We start from the raw sequence: 19,438 nt of genomic DNA on the forward strand, positions 1-19,438 counted from the left end.
AGTGCAATCACCCAGTCTTAGATCTCACATTCACTGACAAATATCTTACAAAGATGCCTTTCGTAGGAAATAATTATGATGATGATACTAATGCTAGGCTGGTAGAGTAAACCAAGATTATGTTGGCCTCAAGATTTTCAATAAAATAGTTAGTTACACAAGGTAACTAAGGTTTACCCAATAACTCAATAAAATTAAATGATGAACACCTCTACAGAATATTGGACTGAATTAAACATGGAATAGTTTAACTGCAGCCTTTAGATGGTGAATGTCTTCCCATCATAATATTATTATGTAAACTTTTAAGCAGTAAACTCATCCGTGTATATGTGTGTGGCCAATGGATTCTTTGATGAGAATAAATATTTTTTTAAAACAATAAGCCATGCAAATGAAACATTTGCATATGTATGCACTACTGCCTAATTCCTTTTTTAAATCTTTGCTGGGGGGGAAAGCATCTTAAACAAGCCTAAGCTGGTTTTCATCTAATTCAAATGCTTAAAACATCTTTAAAAACCATCCAATAGACCAGCTTGCCCATATTAGGAGCTCAGAGTTCACCCCCCCTCCCCATCACAGCAGCTGTGTCCCATTCATTCACTCATAAATGTATCTCGACACTAAATGTTTTATTTGAGCAATTATGAAAGAGTGAGATCACACAGTTAAGCCACTGAATAGCAGTGAATAGGAGTCGGTGAGCGAGATCACAGCGCACAGAGTTTGGCCCCTTTTGGCGAGATGGTTGAGTCCTCGTCAAGGTTGCTGTGGGATCCCAGCATCACCGTTCACTTCGAGCCACACCGCGATCCGCTCCGCTTCTGGCTGAGGGAGAGAACAACTACCTTCATGTGAACATGAGCATAGATGACACAGAGGGGCACAGCGTCACATCAACGGGATTCCTGACCGTTTTCAAGAGAGGATGTATTAGATGTGGTCCGGTGGACTCCCAAGCAAAGAAAATAATGGGGATTAAAACTGGAGTTACATTTTGGAATCTGATATTTTTTATGATGGTCACATGCGTGCGAGGTAAGTCGACAGTCTCGAGGAGTTATTCGAAGGTTTTGCATCAGTGTTTATGGATGGGAACGAGCTTGGAGTGGATGTAGAGAGAGGAGAGCCAAGCGTGCAGCAGAATGCTTGAGAATAAAAGCGCGTTTACTCAATGCAGGCATTGAGCGAGGACTCAATAAATATTCTTGCAGTATGCTCGAGCGGAGACGTGAGTTGCTTGTGGCCATTAAAGGATGGATCACAAAGTAATATATGGGGCGTAGAGCTGATTTAAATATGCATACAGGGTGGTTTCATATAAGCACTATTAGGAAACAGCTAATTATGGGGAATCTCAAATGAACGCGTGTAATTTTCGGGGAACGCAGCTCGATTGGTCGGGAATGGAAATAGAATCACGATTCCTTTTGGTGTAGTAGATATACAGCCAAACAAAATGCACCATTAACACGTCTATAAGTAGTCAAGAACTGGCTGGATGCGTGACACGGAGATTTCGACCTTACACTTGTCAATCTCGCGATGGGATTGACGCGTCTGGACGCCTATTGATCAGCCTTGATTTCGGGGGATTTAACTGTTGCACGGCGTCTCCATATACATGATACATGGTCGCATATAGGTTTGGAACACCCTTTCAATGGATTATTGGAGGAGGCTTGGTGTGAGCTCTCATCTATCTCTGTGGGAAATGAAATATATAGGGCTTTTAGAAAAGAAGTTTTAGAAACCTGCAGAATGTTTTATCTTTGGTTTCTGGTTTCGAAAAAAAAAAACATTTGCAGTTTGATTGAATTTAGTAGGGTGGAGGCAAAGCCCTGGGCAGCACTTCTGCCTGATGTGTCTTGGTCATTACCACCTGCCTAGCATTTTAATTTGCATCAGAGCTGATTCATCTGATGCTAAACGGCTTGTAGGAATAGGACCGCCACCTTATAAGTAATACATACAATGAACTCATTATTTTATAGATTTAAACAACCGTTTGATTATTTTTCGATATTCTTACTATATCTAATGCTTTAGCGCATCAAGTATGACGTCACGCGGAGTGAAATGGTACTCAAATGGGCTTGATGTGTTTCCTAGTTGGAGAGATACGGACAAACAGCAATGGGTTACCAGTGGCCGTAAAGTGTGCGAGATGCAGTCTTGTTTGCTGATAACCCGTCGCGTGGTGGCAGTGTGACGAGATCCCGAGGATAATTAATGCGATCTAGACCTCATATCACTGCCTTACTGCGAGAGAGAGAGAGAGAGAGAGCGCTATCCAGTGAGTCATTATGACGTACAGTTGTTTGATGTACTTAAATAAATAAATAAATAAATAAATAAAAAAATAAATAAATAAATAAATACATACATACATACATAAACGTATGGCACGAAGACACATTAGACCTTAATTAATAAATAAGACACATCTAGAGCCTAAGATGGTTTGCTGGTGGTTTAAGATGGTCTTGCTGGTCTCCTGTCCAAACTGGTTGGCCTGCCCAAACTCTCTCTTTTAAACCAGCAAACGAGTCCAAGACCATTTTACACTGGTTTAAGCATGGTTCCACCCAGCAGGGATGTGCACACTTCATGGTTTCACATCAGCAGGCCTTAGGACTAAACTTAATTATGAACATATATTTCTACTGATGCTGAATTAAAAACTCACTGACCTAAACGCCAGTTGCTCCACTGGAGTCCAGGTGGTAGATTCATATAAATGTAATCTCTACTCATTTCTTCATTGTAAAAAAATGATCACAACATGATATATGGGACATTACGGTTGAAGTTAGATAATGTACGGGCCATATCTAGTAGATCAATTCTGTACAGACAAATTTTTCCTTTTTAAGATCAACCAACGACAACCAAAAATTTTAGTTTGCAGCTTAAACAACACGAAGATGAAATCGAAGGAAAAAACTGTCAAATAATGGAAGCATATGTTCTCATTTACAGAGTCTTGTTTAAGTCTTGTTTATTTCCATAAATTATGCCATAAATAATTTCAGAAAACAGCAGTGCTCTTTCAGTTTGTTTATTCTGAAAGGCTGCTTAATAAATCTGAATTTATTGGGAAAACTAATACACGAGTCTAAGGCTGCTGTGATGTCAACCTGCCTAGTTTGCTTATTTCGAATTAGTTGCCATAAACTGACCACAGATCAGCAGCTAGATGCCAAACGTCTACTCAGTGGTTAACATACGGACAAGTCCTGAGGGGACAGATTAATAGCTGGATGAGGCATCATACTTGGGAGCAGTGCCCTATCTTACAAGTGTAAAATCCAGCATGTTACAGTTTGCCGCTGTGTAACACTGCCTCTTCTCTGGCTCGCCTCAATGAGGCTTTTAATCTCCATGAGCAAAGCATGGCTGTTGAAGAGCCAGGTGCAGAGCAGGGTCATTAAAGTCCCCAGATGTCTGCAGTCTCATAGATTTTAGGAACTACAAAAAGCATGGTTTAAGGTTGTTTGTGTGAGTACGCACCGCTTACAGGATGATTTCTTGCATGTGTGAGGCTTGTTGTGTAACATTTCTGTAGCGTCTCCCGTCAATTGACAAATGGCTCACTGCCCTCAGGTTAGAATTAAGTCTCTAGGGAAATTGAGCAACCTTGATAAAATGGATCCAATTAGAGGGTTTCTGTTTGTCAGTGGACATGTGAAATGAACATAACGGGTCATGAATACCTCATCTGAAGGGAATATGTTAAACCGGCTTGAAGGGGGATCAGTCGAGATCCGTGCTTCTGCTGCAGACCGTACTGTTGCTACCTGGATATGCATCACCTTTTCTCGATTCGATCAGGAGTTCGAGTGATTCTCTCACAGTAACCAAGCGTTGCATGAACGCTCAGTGGATCACCCATAGTTTTCCCTGGACGTATCTTCTGTTCTTCTCCTTAAGAGCTCCTGGTGATCTGCGTTGCATTAGTCAGAAACAAATACTCACACCTACTTTGGTCTCTTGACTACATTTGAAGTGTTAAACAGCTTGCCGTACAAAAAAACAAAACACAAAGACATTGACAGATGGATGGCTTTTCAGAAGGGATGATGTTTCAAGAGAAAGGTCTCATAAAAACCTGTGATGTTGGGTTTTGTGGTTATTTAAAAATGCAGTGTAAGCAGGGTCTAAAAACTAAAATTTTACCAAACCTTGCCTGTAACATGGTGAGTGCATACAGAGTCTATAAATATATATTGCTCTAATTAAATAATAATAAAATCAATAAACATGATGCCAAACCTGCTAATGTTGAATTAATTTACAGATCTCAAAAATATATTAGCGATATGAAACTGTGCATTATCGTTTGCATTCTTTTTGAATTAGAAATAATAATATAATGTATTATGAGTGACTCATTGAATCGTTCAGTCACAGGATCCTGGAATCCATTTTGGAATGAAACAAGTGAATCATTGAATCATTCACTGAACCAGTAGGGTAGGAAATATTCATTTTTTATAAACACTTTTTGTTATACTGGTTGAAACTCTCTTCACATCCTGATGGCATTCAATAATTGAAGTGGTCTAAATATTAAAACAGTGCATTTAAAAAAGTGTTTGGATCAACCGTAACAGCTTGTTATTGTTAGCCTCTTTAAAATATTGCCTACCCTACCCTACCTTTTAAGTGCTGGTTATTCACTTTGGTGACTTGATAATAAAAAAATATGGAATGTTGCATTTCCTTGTAAAAATTACCAGCTGTTTTATTGCCTTGCTAGTTTTTTTCTTGCATTTGATGCTTGGTGGTGTGCATGGTGTAAGAGTGTTTACAAGCATATACCCAGCCTCATTTTGCTTTTTAGTCTAGAGAAATAACCTGAAATCCCCAAAGGTCACACTGCAGAAAATCATAATTTTGGGGTACACCATTAAGGAAATTCAGATTCAAGCCAATCACACAGAATTCCCATGTATTTCATTAGTGAATTATGCATGGGGATTGTCAGACGATGTTAAGGTTGGTAACTGCCAACCCCGGCGTTACCCAGCCACCAAAAAAATGTGTTCTAGAAAGGTTTTGTGAACGTCTCCCATTATGCTCTCTGACCATTCAAAACGTCCAGCTCTTTAAACGTTTTAAAAAGTACATTTTTTCTTGATTATGCAAACATTCCATTTCATCAATTTGCAAACAATATAGGAATGTTACCTTTGAAGGTCCTCTCAACATTTTGAAAATATTTTAAAAACTGTTAGACAAAAAAAAAAAAAAAAGTTCTATCAACGTTACTGACATAATGTTAGCCAGAATGTTAGCCAAATTTCTGAGAACGTTCCCTGTTAGCTGGGTATTTATCACATGAGTGTGCCATTACAAAAATGAGTGTGCACATCCAATGCGTACTATATATATATATCTATATATCCTATTATTAGTCCTAGTCCTATTATTCCATCTTCATACAAGCAGCATTCATGCCAGGCAGCTTCCACGGTGGTCTTGTATCTTGAGTGTAGGTTATTAGGGGCCAGCAGGGGGCACTAACAATTTCATTAGAGTGATCTATGGTCTCGATTACCACCTTTTCAGCCATAGCTTGTTATAAAGTGTCAAGGAAGAGAATAACAAAAGGCTCTGTCCACAAACTAGATGATGTTCAGAGTACTGACACACAATGCTAGGCTACATGAGTGATGGCTGAGTCGCGACCTCATTACATGTAAAGGGCTTTCAGTGCATGAAGTACTTCACAAGTACACACAAGCGCACAGTGATTCATACAATGATTTTATTTTGACCCAGAAGAACTGCTTTTCTTTAACAGAGGCTATTAAACGGTGTATAAAAGCAGTCTCGCTGTCACTCAGCAAGGACTGAATCAATTTCTGTGTGTTGATCCAGTTTTTTTTTTTTTTTTGAAGTGAAGCACTGTTGCAGCATATACAGCCACATTGAGGCATTTCCGATGACCTTAGAAGAATGTAAGGCTTCCAGGGAGACAGCTGTGTTGGAAACATGGTCTGATTGGAGCCCTGTGTCAGTCATGAAGGCTCAGGTGCAGAGATGTGGAGCTGTCTATTTTAGCAACTCATTCTCAACACTACCTGTTGTGACAGAGTCGCTCAGTCCATACACACCTATCAACATTCACAAACACGCTTACAAACTGCTAGTGCAGCCGCAGTGTCAAAAAAAGAGAAAAGCTGTGTTTGTTTTCATCATGCTGGAATACATCTGTCCTACTGCAGTATTCAGCAGATGCTTGCTTTTCAGAGGTTTAAGGAGCGCTGCATTCAACAGTGGACAGTATTTTTACTCTTGTTTATATACTCAGAACACTATCAAAGTATCTTCATTTTGGGAAACTTTCACTTTTCTACATTCAAAACCATAATAGGTTTATGAGGGTTGTTCCCCCTTCAGAATTTAATTTAATTTAATTAAATTCCTGAATTTGAATTAAATTTGACCTCAGTTCAAATGAAGTTTATGCTCAAACAGGATGCAGATATGCAATATGAAGTTGAATGTAAGGAAAAGTCAGATAGCAGACTTTGATGTTAGCTTGACAGAGCCTTGTTTGAAAGTTAAAATAGTTCAAAAAGTGTGATAGGCCAAACAAAATGATTGGATGGATGGATGGATGGATGGATGGATGGATGGATGGATGGATGGATGGATAGATAGATATTCAAAAGCAATGGGTTGAATACCGTAATTAGATCCAATAAATCCATGTTTATGTTTCTGTACAGTGCTATTTTTACCAGAAGACTGGCACATTTCCTAGAGATGTTGGACCTAGACCTCTGCCCTCCATGAAGACAGTACAGAGCCAGACCTTTTTGGGTCAACTTCTGTGAATGAAGAAATGACATCAAAGTCTATTCTGAAGTGCATTGGCTCGACAGAGAGGAGTCACATGTCCCTCGACGACAGCCAATGGCAATGATTCAGGGGAGGCGGGAGCGTGTGGCGCTACACGATTGACCTTTTGCCTTGTGAATTCGCGAGCAGGTCGCATGCGCCGTGGCTTTCCCGTTCGATTCTTTCCGCCTCATTGTTCTCAGCCGAGATGCGTTTAGTACAGTCAGTGATATATTTGCAGCCTCATTGTTTCACAAGCGAGGCTTGTTTGTGACCGCCGCTCATGGTGAGCCTCTTGTTTGAGGGGAAAATGGTTGTCAGTACGATCTGGGTTCCCTGGAATCGAGGCTGCCTCATGCCGAGCTTCTCTGCCAATTTCCTCAAAGCTCATTTACTCTTTTCTCCCTCCAGTTCCCCGCACATATGTTGTTTCCCTTTCATAGACAGCAGATATAAATAATAACTCTTTTTAGTTCGCCTCAAATACCTCAGGAGTGATATTTTTGTAGCGGCCGTTAATTGAAGAAAGGCACGGATACCTGTCGTCGGCTAGAGGACACATCTGGACGAAGATCTGGATGAGGTGACCCCTTGACCTCTCGTTCCTGGGCTTCTGGCTACAGTGGAGGATGCAGCTGCTTGCCATGGTGTCATTATAGATGATTCCATAAATTAATAAGTCCATTTTTTTCACTGCACTGATAATAATATCATAGAGCTTGTGACTATGACAAAGAGTCAACAGAATGTTGATGCTTTGCTACATTTAAAATAATAGATTCCCCCAAGCGAACTGTAATTCTTAGAAATATATCTCATACTGTCTTATTTAATGAAGCATAAAGAGTTTTTAGCTTCCCCGCTGAACGGGTTGCTTTATAGCATTGTTATTTTGAGTTTTAAGGTGCCATTCAGCTAAGTTGTACCACCACAATAACCTATTTAAACTTGTGCGAAACTAACTGAGTTCATTATATAATGCTTTTCTACTCTGTTCCGGCTCAAATGTCGCTGAATCACGACGCCCCCATAAGTTCATCAGATAACGCAATCTCAGAGCACAATCTAATTAAAATGGCAAACATTTTAAATTAGTACGTGCTATTTTAGGAGCGTGTCCATGCAGTTTGAGATATGCAAAATGCAACTTCATCAGTTTTACCTGGGTCAAAGTCACCTTGAGACAATTTGTTCTAGTCCAGCAAGACTTAAAACAAAATTCTGAGTTACGGCCCTTCACTTTACATGGTTGATTGTGCGTGCCGTGAATGTTGATGTTAATCATGCTTATCATAATTAAGATTCATCATCACTGCGCATATTTGGGACTGGTCAAGAGTTAATTCTCACCTAGAATGCTTAATTGCCATCAATGTCACATGGTCTGCGTCACATGCTTTAACAATGGTTCATGGCAGGAGGATAGTTTTAAAACGAGGTGGCCTTGATCGAATGGGGACTTTTTATAGTCTGCATTGTTGTGAAAAGCTTGGCTTCATGACTTGAACGGTGTGAAACGAGAATGACTTTGTTCCAGCTGTTAGCTCTTTCCCTCAGTACCTGCAGAGAGCTGCAAATCTAATGCTGGGAAAGTTTCGGGAGCACTTTCACTCCACAGAGGAAAGAACAAGCTCTTGTTTCAACAGAATTTATGTGCTTCAATAGGCCGAGTTGGACTGGCTCAGGGAGAGAGTTATAATGACTGTGTTTAATTGCACTATGATTTATTATTGTTGTCTGGCTAAGCTAGCATGCACAAAGCTACTGTGGCATTATTTAAGTGAGGTTTCATAATTAATTATATTATTGGTCTTGTTAAAAGGTTTAATGGACTTTTAGTGCTTTAATTACTCTGTGCCTCTGTGTTTGAGAACACACCAGAATACATGTGTCTCAACTATGAGGTCGATCAATAGCTAGCAAGGGTTGTGTTGTAATTATGATGTCAGCACCAGGTTTCTTCGAGACACATCTGTCCGCAGAGCCACAGAGCCAGATGTTGATCTCCAGAGTCTTGGCCAGTGTCAAGATGCGGAAACTTAACACATACATTCAATTTTTATATTCCAACACTGTCAACTCCAGTATTGGGTAAACGAAAACTTGTGTTTTACTGGTTAGATACGTGTCCCATTAATGTTATTTAAATGTATGTTTTTTTTTCATGCTTTATTGAATTTAATAAAGTCCAGTCCCAAGACCTATTTTTACAGTGCATGAGCATGTGACGTCAAAGGCATCCGACAGGAAAAAAGTCAATTTCATGCCTTTTAAAGCCCTTTAGAAAAAACCTGTCACTCGTAAAGCATCTACTATATCGAAAAATACACGACTGATATAGACTTGTTGCAAAAAAATAATTTATTTAGAGTGAATATATTTTAATGCAAACAATTTTAGAATGCATCTCATTCCTATATTCTATGGCTTGTCACATGACACTTCTTTGGCACAGTATTCAAAATATTATTAAACTTAATAATTTCTGATATTCAAATTTTCAGATAAGTGTAAATACATTTATTTTGTCTTTTAAATAATGATTACGTTTGTTGATCGGTAAGTTATAATGGGCTGTTGTTTCAGTAAAGGAATTTTTCTTCCGGATTTATGCGTAAATTCACCCTCTTCTCCCGGAAAACACGGAAGTGAGCTTCTGGTGAGCTTAGAAAAGGATAGAGTTAACCCTATAATACGATAAGTTTTGTGGTCTGCACCGACTATGATCCGCTCTGTGCTGTCGTGTCTCGGATCTGCGGCCGTTCGCGTGACATTAACGTGAAACCAGACTTCATTCGCCCCAATGGAAAGCATATTGGCGGAAGTGAGAGACTGTAAGTTTTGAACACTTATATCTTCTAAATGCGAATTTTGTCATTGTTTTGGAGCCCACTAGCTTATAGATAACAGTAAGACTAACATATTCATAATAAAGGCCAAAAAACTTTTTTTTTGAATACTGTGCTCCTTTTGACAATTGCGCTCGCTTCTTTTGTCTCTTGCATGACATGGCTCGCTCTCTAGACGCTACTTTTCCATTGTTTTTCTATGTAAACGCGCTTGACCTTTGCGCTTGCATCATGACACGGCGTTTTAAAAACAGGGCGATCGTGTTAAAGTAAGTTGAACTTTTAAAAACACATCTCTATCTGTGTGAATAGCCCCTAATTAGATGTCATTATTCCAATCATAACATAGCTAACATTAGCACAGAGGCTTGGTTGTGTCTGTGTGGTAGGCTACCATTTCATGAGTATCAATAATGTAGCCTATATATCATGCAATCTGACATACAAACAACCATTGATATCACACAGTCTTTGCTTTCCACCACGATTACTCTGGGATCGTATCGCACAATCTGACAAGCAACAATCGCAAAATAGTCAAGTCAGAACAAATGGCACAGTGTGCACTCGCTTTACATCCCTGTCAGTCAGTGTAATTCCAACAAGCGGACAGGAGCACTGCTGTGTTTGATAACACCTAGAGTCTCAGAGCTCAATATCTGCATCTCATAACAACAATAGAGGAATCGCACGCCAACACAAGCTCGCATGCACGTCTGAAGGCATAGGGTTTCGCAGCTAGTTAGCGGGAAGACACAACTCCCTCTAATTAGCTAGAGAACATTTGACATTTTTCAGAAGTTCAAGACAGGTGTAATTAATTCTGGTGGATGCATAAAGTAAAGGGCTTTTGCACTGTAAGTATTTTTTTGTAATAAGAGATTTTTTCTATTCCAGTTGCGCGGTACTCATACCCCATCTCCTTTTCCCTCCAGCTGACCTGTCGTGACATTTGGCATTTCTGAAATTACTTTGCTGATACGACCAATAATTAGGAATGAAAAATACTGTGTTTAAATTTTCTAAGAGGCTCCTTGGCTAATTGGCTTTTGGTTGCCGTGCAGTTTTGACAGGAAACTGGTGTTCTTAATAAAACCCACCAAAAGATTTCTGTAATAATTTGATTTCTGGTGATGAGAGGAAGTCACATCTGTGGCCTTATTAAAGTTTCCTCGGATCAGGTCCTCTTCAAGTCAAGACGCAGAGGATCTGTCTGTCCTCCGACGCTTTACATTGTTTCTCACACCCGAGAAAATTAGGCCGTTCTGGAAATCACACGTGTGAAGTGAAAGGTTTAATTTGACCTATTATTTACATTCATTTGTGACTTTTCCCAAGTATGCGAGTTTAGTTGCTTCACTCCACCACAGACTGTTATTATCTATTAAGAATGTACTTTACAGGGCTGCGCAGCTGCTCATTGTTACTTATCGTGGCATAATTATAATCTGCACACAAAGTAGCAATTGATACCACTTAATTGGATCTATTTAAACATTAACTAGATCTTAATGTCAGATATAAAATATCTCTGAATTATACATTTGAATTCAGCGACTAACTTTATGGCCTGTTCAAAGCAAGTCAAACACAAAAAAATATAAAATAAATCTTAAACCATGCAGAATTTCTACAAAACTTTGTCTCAAAGTGAACGCTAAAATGGGGAAACTAATCTTAATCTCACGATATATTGTTTATTCTGTTTGCACAATCATATTTGTTTTGAATTAAATTATTTGATGTATTTTTAAAAGGATGTTACCAGTAATGCTTTAGGTATTGAGGAATAGTACATTGTTGTGTCAGTAGGCGGCGTCAAGTGACCTTTAGGAGTGAATCATTGAGTGATTCATTCATCCGAATTGTTTGAAAGCATTGATTCATTCAGGAAAGTCAGAGGCCTTGCCCCAAATGGCCCATTTCACATGCACTTACGGTCTTGTGGACTTACAATGACGTCCAGTGAAGTCCACGAGACAGTGTGTCCCATTTGTCAATTTCGGTTTCAGAAAGGTGCTTGCGAGAACCCCATTTACGGTTGATATGCGCCTTTGATGCACACTTTTGACCTGAAGCGAGAAGAAGACTTCCACCCTCAAGTCAAAGCAACGTCACGAAAGTGCGGACCCGTGGAAAGACAGTGAGTGTTTAGGGTGCCATTTGGGACAGGGCCAGAAGCGACTTCATATTCATATTCATATTCTGATTCATTAAATCACTGATTCATACAGTGAGTGTCTTTATCAGTGAGTCATTTTATCATTTACTTGATTCTTTGGAGCAGCAGCTTATTAGTCAATGTTAATTCAAAGATACAGGCCTACCTTTTTTTGTTAGTTCATGTTAATTCTTTTTATATTGCTTATTGTTAAATGTTGCAAAGTTTGGATAGCTAAATGAATTGTTTTCCATCCAAATGAACCTAATCTCTTAATTAAACAATGGCACCTTGGGACTCTTGGGTGTGAAGGAAATCTCGCTGTGCTGAAAATGTGCCAGGACACGCCTTTATTCCTTCATTATCAAACGTGGCACCTTTCACATCTCCACATATCCTTGTGTGAAGGGATGAGGAATATCTCGGAGAGTATCAGGGATTACTTATGTCTTTAAACGCAAATGTCAACCCTGCAGAGTCTGCACACTTAATGTTGAATCATGCTGATGTTTTCATTCAAGCCCCCTTGCACAAATCTGAAGATATATTGAGCCTTTCCTTTGGGATTTCCAGACCCTAGTTTAAATGTCAAGTGTTCCAGCTGGAGATGGCACACAATGCCTTCAGAGCTGTTGCCTCCTGCTCTCTGTCGTTCCCCTGTATATTTTCCTCCGCTCTTCCACCTTGACTCCGCTCCCTGCCATCTCAGTATAAGACAGATGTGTTCCAGCTGCGTGATTGCTTTCATACATACAGCAATTCTCAGTGGTAGAGCTCGCTCACTGACACACACACACACACACACGAACAGGTTGCTGAAATATTGTGCAAATGCTCACCAGTTGTTTGGCATGCTTGAAGGGTTTTCTTTTTTTCATCTTCTCTTGTATTGATCTAGTCTCCATATGTAATGACATCCATGCTGCATGGCTTTAATGTCAGACGCTACATGCTTTCTGCACTTCGTTGCTTTTAATTTGCCTCTTTGAGTCAGACATCCCTGTTCTTCCAAAGCCCCCGATACATTAATTAAAGGATTTCTGCAACAGTGTACTTCAGGAGCCAGAGCTATGGTAGGGGTTGCAATAAAATGATAAATAATCACTAACTACCATGTGGAATTACAGCCCAAATATGCTTTCGTTTTGAGTCAGACCCTCATGTTTATTTTATGAGCTGTTGTGAAGCTAAAATAGTGTGACAGTCACTAGTTTCAAGTTTACCCGTGTAGACTTTATCCTGTGAGGTTCCTAGATCTGATCACAAAGGGAGGCATTGGTGTTATTTCTAGTGAATTCTGTTGGAAATATTAAGCAGGAGATCATTTTCAGATAGTATTTGACTCCATTTTTTAAGTAAATGGACATTTGGACAAATGAAAAACCATGTTAATTCATAGTTTGAATTGCATTTTAGATTAGATTAGATTAGATTAGATTCAACTTTATTGTCATTACACAAGTACAGGTACAAGGCAACGAAATGCAGTTTTGGTCTAACCAGAAGTGCAATAGCAGCAAGTGCAGGATTTTAAAATCTGGCAATTATTAGCAAAGTTGAAGCGTCTGATGTGAAATGCAATGAAATCTGCTCTGATGACCTTTGCAATGTATTTGAAGACACTCACAATTTGTGCATTGGATTATAAGACCTGATCATGAATCTGCATTGGCATTGGCAATGTCTTACAGGAGGTTGAATTGAATTGGAATTTCAATTGGAATTTAATTGGGTTAGGGATAGGTATAAACAAGCTTATGTTCATGTTTATGTTTTTTAAATTCTGAATCTGCTACAGAAGTGGATGAAGTGAACCCACTGGTGCGGTTGGAAAGAAGATTGCAGTACTTGAACTTTAAGCCAACTTCCTAAAGAGCACAGGCTCCATGAAACCATAATGAGGGACACTTAAGCCCTTCATCTGTATTCAGTTTGTGGATTGTCAATAAACCGATGGAGAGAGTGGTCTTCATGGAAACAGGTTTAAGGCAGAGGTGAACTCAAATTGCTGAGGCAGGCTTAGAGATAGGCTGAAGAACAAATGTATGCACAGTGAACCTATATCATCAGATATACTGCATCATTAAAGTATCTTGATTGATAAAAAAAAAATAATAATCATGAAAGTGAATTCAAGGTAGTTTGGCCACCGGCTGCAAGAGGTTGCTCGGATGTTTGACATTCCAGTTGAAGGGGAAAAGCTGACTGTACGCATTATCATTTCAATGGATGCACTTAAGGCATAATAAAAAATGTTTCAGACTGAAAATGGGTCTGTTAGTTCTCTAACATCAACAAACCGTCCTTTCATAGCCTGTCTTGTAATGGACTGAGGGAAGTCTGTGAGGACAAGGTTCATACAGTCTTCAAAGCCTCAGGACTCAATATTTTCCTGCATCGACAAAACTATTATGCTGGGGAACTATTTGGCCGCCTGCATCTATCGGCAGAATGCAAACGCGCATCCTCTTGGTGCCATCGAATCTTTGATACATTATAGCTTAAATGAGAATACTTTATTCCAATTGTTACGTCCTTAATCATTTTGGGGATTTTATTTATTTTCCCTACAGGACTGAGACACACACACACACACACACACACACACACACACACAGACAATCTATTGTTCAGAATTAAGAGGCTTTTCACACTTCTCCTTGAAGCGTCTCTGGCTTTAGGAAAGGCTGTGTTTGCTGACCAATTAACACGCTTTGGTCTGTGTTCATTTTAACAGTTGATGTAAGACACTAACTATCCAACCCTGAAGAAATTCACCTAGTGGACTAAACATTTTCACAGAAGCAAGGATAATTAGTAGCCGACCACAATGTTTCCATCCACCTATTTTTATTTGCATTTTGAGAGATAGCGCTAGATGGAAATGGCAAGATGCACATAAATTCGACATTTTTATTCGTTAAAAAGACGTGCGCATAAACTACGATGGAAACACACTTAGCGAATAAATCCCTTGATGCGCAAAAAATTAATAAAAATAGTAATAATGTGACTTTGCCTCAATGGAGGTTCTGATTGGATAACTGGACTAACCAGCGGACCAATCACATCGCAGCATGTCAGACGTTGGTTTGGTGGCTCTGAAACGCCGGAGTCAAAGTCTGTCATCAGAATGATTTGGTTTAATTCCCTCAGAAGCGTCTCACACGATCGTGTTCACAAACACCAGCATCCGCACGCCAGAGAACATGACAGCGTTTATCGTGTTTCGTCTGAGACGAACTCATTTATGATGGAGGGAAAAAGAGCCACAGTTTCCTCCCCGACTGCAATTTCTATTTCAATGACACCAATATCCCAGGAATTTTCTTCTCTTGCACACATGGGATGGAAATGCTGCTTTATTCACAAATGTTTTATGCAATATTCCAATTTTGCACCAAAGTTAAATTTGCAAACTTTCAATGGAAACATACCTAAACACTATTTGCATTTTTGACTATTTACTATTGATATACTCAGAAACATTTCTATATATAAATTTGAAAATACAGTTTATTTAGCTTATTTATGAATAGAAAGATAGCATAATTTGAAATTCTGAAGTCCAGTTAACGGGAAGGCAGAGCAGTGCTGCAATAGGACACTTTCATCAGTTCAGCTTTCCGCTTTCCTCCATTTCCTCCAAAGTCACTTTGCACTTGTGCTTCTGGAACATTCCTTGAGTTCCTTCTGAGAGGTGCTGCAGTTCAGTGATAAGCGTTGCTCTCTTTCACATTCATCCTTCCGCCATGCTTCCCTGAAGTCCTAAAGTCCTATCAACGCCTCCAGCCAGTGTGTGTGACAGGGAAAGTGTGTGTGCTTTATGTGTATGTGTGTGTTTTCCTCCACAATGTTATTGTTTTTGTGCAATGTGCTTATAACCTGACAACCTTACGCTGTGCTTTCAACAGTTGTAAAACCCTGAGAGGTTATGTATATATAATATTTTTTGCACAAATGTTCATGTTTCACCTTCCCTTATTGTTTTCCTCGAGTAACATCGCAGACACAGTTTAGAGTGCATTTAAAATTAGAACAGCCACATACGGCACAGACACGCTCCAAACACATTGATATTGCTGTTGCTCTTAAATAAATGTTTGTTTACGTGGGAAATTGTGAAAGTGACATCTTTGAGATGCACATCGCTGTGTTAAAACATAGTTTGCGTTTTTCAGGAAAGCATCCGTCATAATCCCAGTCAATGAGCATTAGCGGTGTTCTGCTCATGCGATTTTACAGCACACAAATGATCAGAATTGAAACAATGAAGGCGGCTCAAGATGCGCAGCGTCCTGGCCTGGTTTTTTAACCGTGCTCTTCCAGGCTCCGTCGCTGTTGGCTCACCATCAAAGTGAGCTGGGAAACAAGGCTAGCCAGCTGGGAAAAGGCACATCAGCACAAACAGAGCCAATCAACATTAGCCCAGGCTCACCCCGAGAACAATAATGCGAGGGCTGGGAGAGTATTTACCGGCGCTGTGTTGGGCTCCACGGGGTGTGTGATCCTTACTTACCCTCCAAACCTGTTTTAGACATTAGAGCACTGTGGCCTTCATTAGAGCACAGGGCTGTTTTTCATCATCATCATCATCATCATCATAAGCCTTTAGCGAGGAATCTCCGGAGGTGTAATGAACACCTGCTCGAGCGAATACGTTATGTGTCGGAAGCTGAGCGGGGAATTAAACGATGGTAATGTGGTACTTCATTAAGTTTTTCTCACATGTTCAATGCTTATACAGTGAAATTATGTGTCAAGTCATCTTTATTTATATAAAGCTTTCTACAATACAGAGCGTAACTGCAAAGTTACTTATACAGGTGAAACTCGAAAAGTTAGAATGTCGTGCAAAAGTGCATGCATTTCAGTAATTCAAATTAAAAGGTGAAACTAATATATTTAGTATATATAACTATATACATATGAATGATTATACTTTTTCAGAGGGCCGACATTTCTGTACTTAAAATCCTTTTACTGATTTCGTGTAATATTCTAATTTTCTGAGATTTTGAATTTGGGATTAAAAATGATAACTTTTGCACGATATTCTAATTTTTCCAGTTTCACCTAGTTAGTAGAGTGGATGTTGTGGAGCATCAAAATAAAGTGTTTGCAGATATTAAACAGAATCTACTAATACTCGAATTACACTAGTTGACATGCACCTGCAAAGTTACTTATGGTTAGTAGAATGTCTAAAGTGAACTATCGAAATAAAGTGTCAAGTTTTGTTCTCATCAATAGTGTCAGTGCAGGCAAATTGAATTGCCAATATTTTAATTAACTAGTAAAAAAGACAATCCCCCGGTTTCACAGACAAGGTTTAAATCTAGTCCCAGACTAAAAATGCACATTTGAGCTGTTTTAACTGAAAGCAACTTTATTAATATATTAAAATATATCAGTGCCAATGTTTTGTCTCACCAAGATGCACACCAGTAATGTGTTTCTTTTCTAAGGCACGTTTATAAAAGCTACTTACACGCCTAATTGAACTAAGGCCTAAGCCCTGTCTGTGAAACTGGGCCAATGTAATATATTGGTATTTAGCGACTGGGTTGGTGCGGTTGTTGAATGATGCAGGTTTGGTGCAACTGTTGTGAATGCGGCCCAGCATGTGGTGTGTGAGAGAGAGCATCGCTCTCCATGGTGCTGAACATCACTTGCGTCTTTAGCTCAGGCTTATTTATGAGCAGAAGGAAATACCTTGCCTGCATTTCCTCAAACATTTGTGTGTATGTGTGTGTGTTTTCTAATATAGTATAAAACGAGAAGCAAGATTGTGTCTGTATCCGTTCTGCTCTGTCAGCAGGAGCACTAGCACTAAAATTAACTCCTGTGGATAAAAGACCAGCCACGGCATTTGGCAAGCAGTATAACGACTTATTCCTCTCCAACTTTGTTATGTTGTATAACTAGAACCTAACAAACTCGTATTTTTCATTGTTAGGATGACAAGAGCAATGCATTTCATTTTATAGGAGTTTCAAATAATATATTTATGATTTATGAATGAAAACCTGTTCCTCTAATTTAGTTTTACTGCCACCTTATTGTCTTGAATTACTATTAGACGATTAAAATGATCTTTTCATGGTGTATATTTAATTTAAAATTACATTATTTTAATTATATCTTTGTATAAAAATGTAATGGCTGTCTCTTATATCACAAGTTTAGATTGATACTATTGTAATTTAACATATTCATATCAAGATCAAATGCTTTGGTTACATGTTGTATATCGGATGCTTTAACGCAGTGACATACACTCACCTAAAGGATTATTAGGAACACCATACTAATACTGTGTTAGACCCCCTTTTGCCTTCAGAACTGCCTTAATTCTACGTGGCATTGATTCAACAAGGTGCTGAAAGCATTCTTTAGAAATGTTGGCCCATATTGATAGGATAGCATCTTGCAGTTGATGGAGATTTGTGGGATGCACATCCAGGGCACGAAGCTCCCGTTCCACCACATCCCAAAGATGCTCTATTGGGTTGAGATCTGGTGACTGTGGGGGCCATTTTAGTACAGTGAACTCATTGTCATGTTCAAGAAACCAATTTGAAATGATTCGAGCTTTGTGACATGGTGCATTATCCTGCTGGAAGTAGCCATCAGAGGATGGGTACATGGTGGTCATAAAGGGATGGACATGGTCAGAAACAATGCTCAGGTAGGCCGTGGCATTTAAACGATGCCCAATTGGCACTAAGGGGCCTAAAGTGTGCCAAGAAAACATCCCCCACACCATTACACCACCACCACCAGCCTGCACAGTGGTAACAAGGCATGATGGATCCATGTTCTCATTCTGTTTACGCCAAATTCTGACTCTACAGAAATCGAGACTCATCAGACCAGGCAACATTTTTCCAGTCTTCAACTGTCCAATTTTGATGAGCTTGTGCAAATTGTAGCCTCTTTTTCCTATTTGTAGTGGAGATGAGTGGTACCCGGTGGGGTCTTCTGCTGTTGTAGCCCATCCGCCTCAAGGTTGTGCGTGTTGTGGCTTCACAAATGCTTTGCTGCATACCTCGGTTGTAACGAGTGGTTATTTCAGTCAAAGTTGCTCTTCTATCAGTTTGAATCAGTCGGCCCATTCTCCTCTGACCTCTAGCATCAACAAGGCATTTTGGCCCACAGGACTGCCGCGTACTGGATGTTTTTCCCTTTTCACACCATTCTTTGTAAACCCTAGAAATGGTTGTGCGTGAAAATCCCAGTAACTGAGCAGATTGTGAAATACTCAGACCGGCCCGTCTGGCACCAACAACCATGCCACGCTCAAAATTGCTTAAATCACCTTTCTTTCCCATTCTGACATTCAGTTTGGAGTTCAGGAGATTGTCTTGACCAGGACCACACCCCTAAATGCATTGAAGCAACTGCCATGTGATTGGTTGATTAGATAATTGCATTAATGAGAAATTGAACAGGTGTTCCTAATAATCCTTTAGGTGAGTGTATTTAAATAAAAAATATAGGATGCAAAATTGTATTTCACAGAAATATTTAGGATGCATTTATGGTTTCAAGAGGAACAAAATGAAACAAT

The 19,438-nt window shown here is 39.4% G+C and overlaps 1 protein-coding gene across 1 annotated transcript in view; it reads left to right on the forward strand.

The window, feature by feature from the left end:
• Positions 1-863: 863 nt before the first annotated feature.
• csmd3b (CUB and Sushi multiple domains 3b) overlaps positions 864-19,438 on the forward strand; it is a gene marked incomplete at its 5' end in the record, with an annotated part of 443,617 nt that continues 425,042 nt past the window's right edge. Inside the window, one exon of the mRNA XM_084423901.1 lies at positions 864-1,041. Coding sequence (XP_084280027.1) covers positions 864-1,041 — 178 coding nt within the window. The remainder of the gene's footprint in view (positions 1,042-19,438) is intronic.

This window comes from Rutilus rutilus (genome assembly GCF_951802725.1).
Source record: "Rutilus rutilus genome assembly, chromosome: 11".
In the NCBI taxonomy this organism is placed as follows: Eukaryota; Metazoa; Chordata; class Actinopteri; order Cypriniformes; family Leuciscidae; genus Rutilus; species Rutilus rutilus.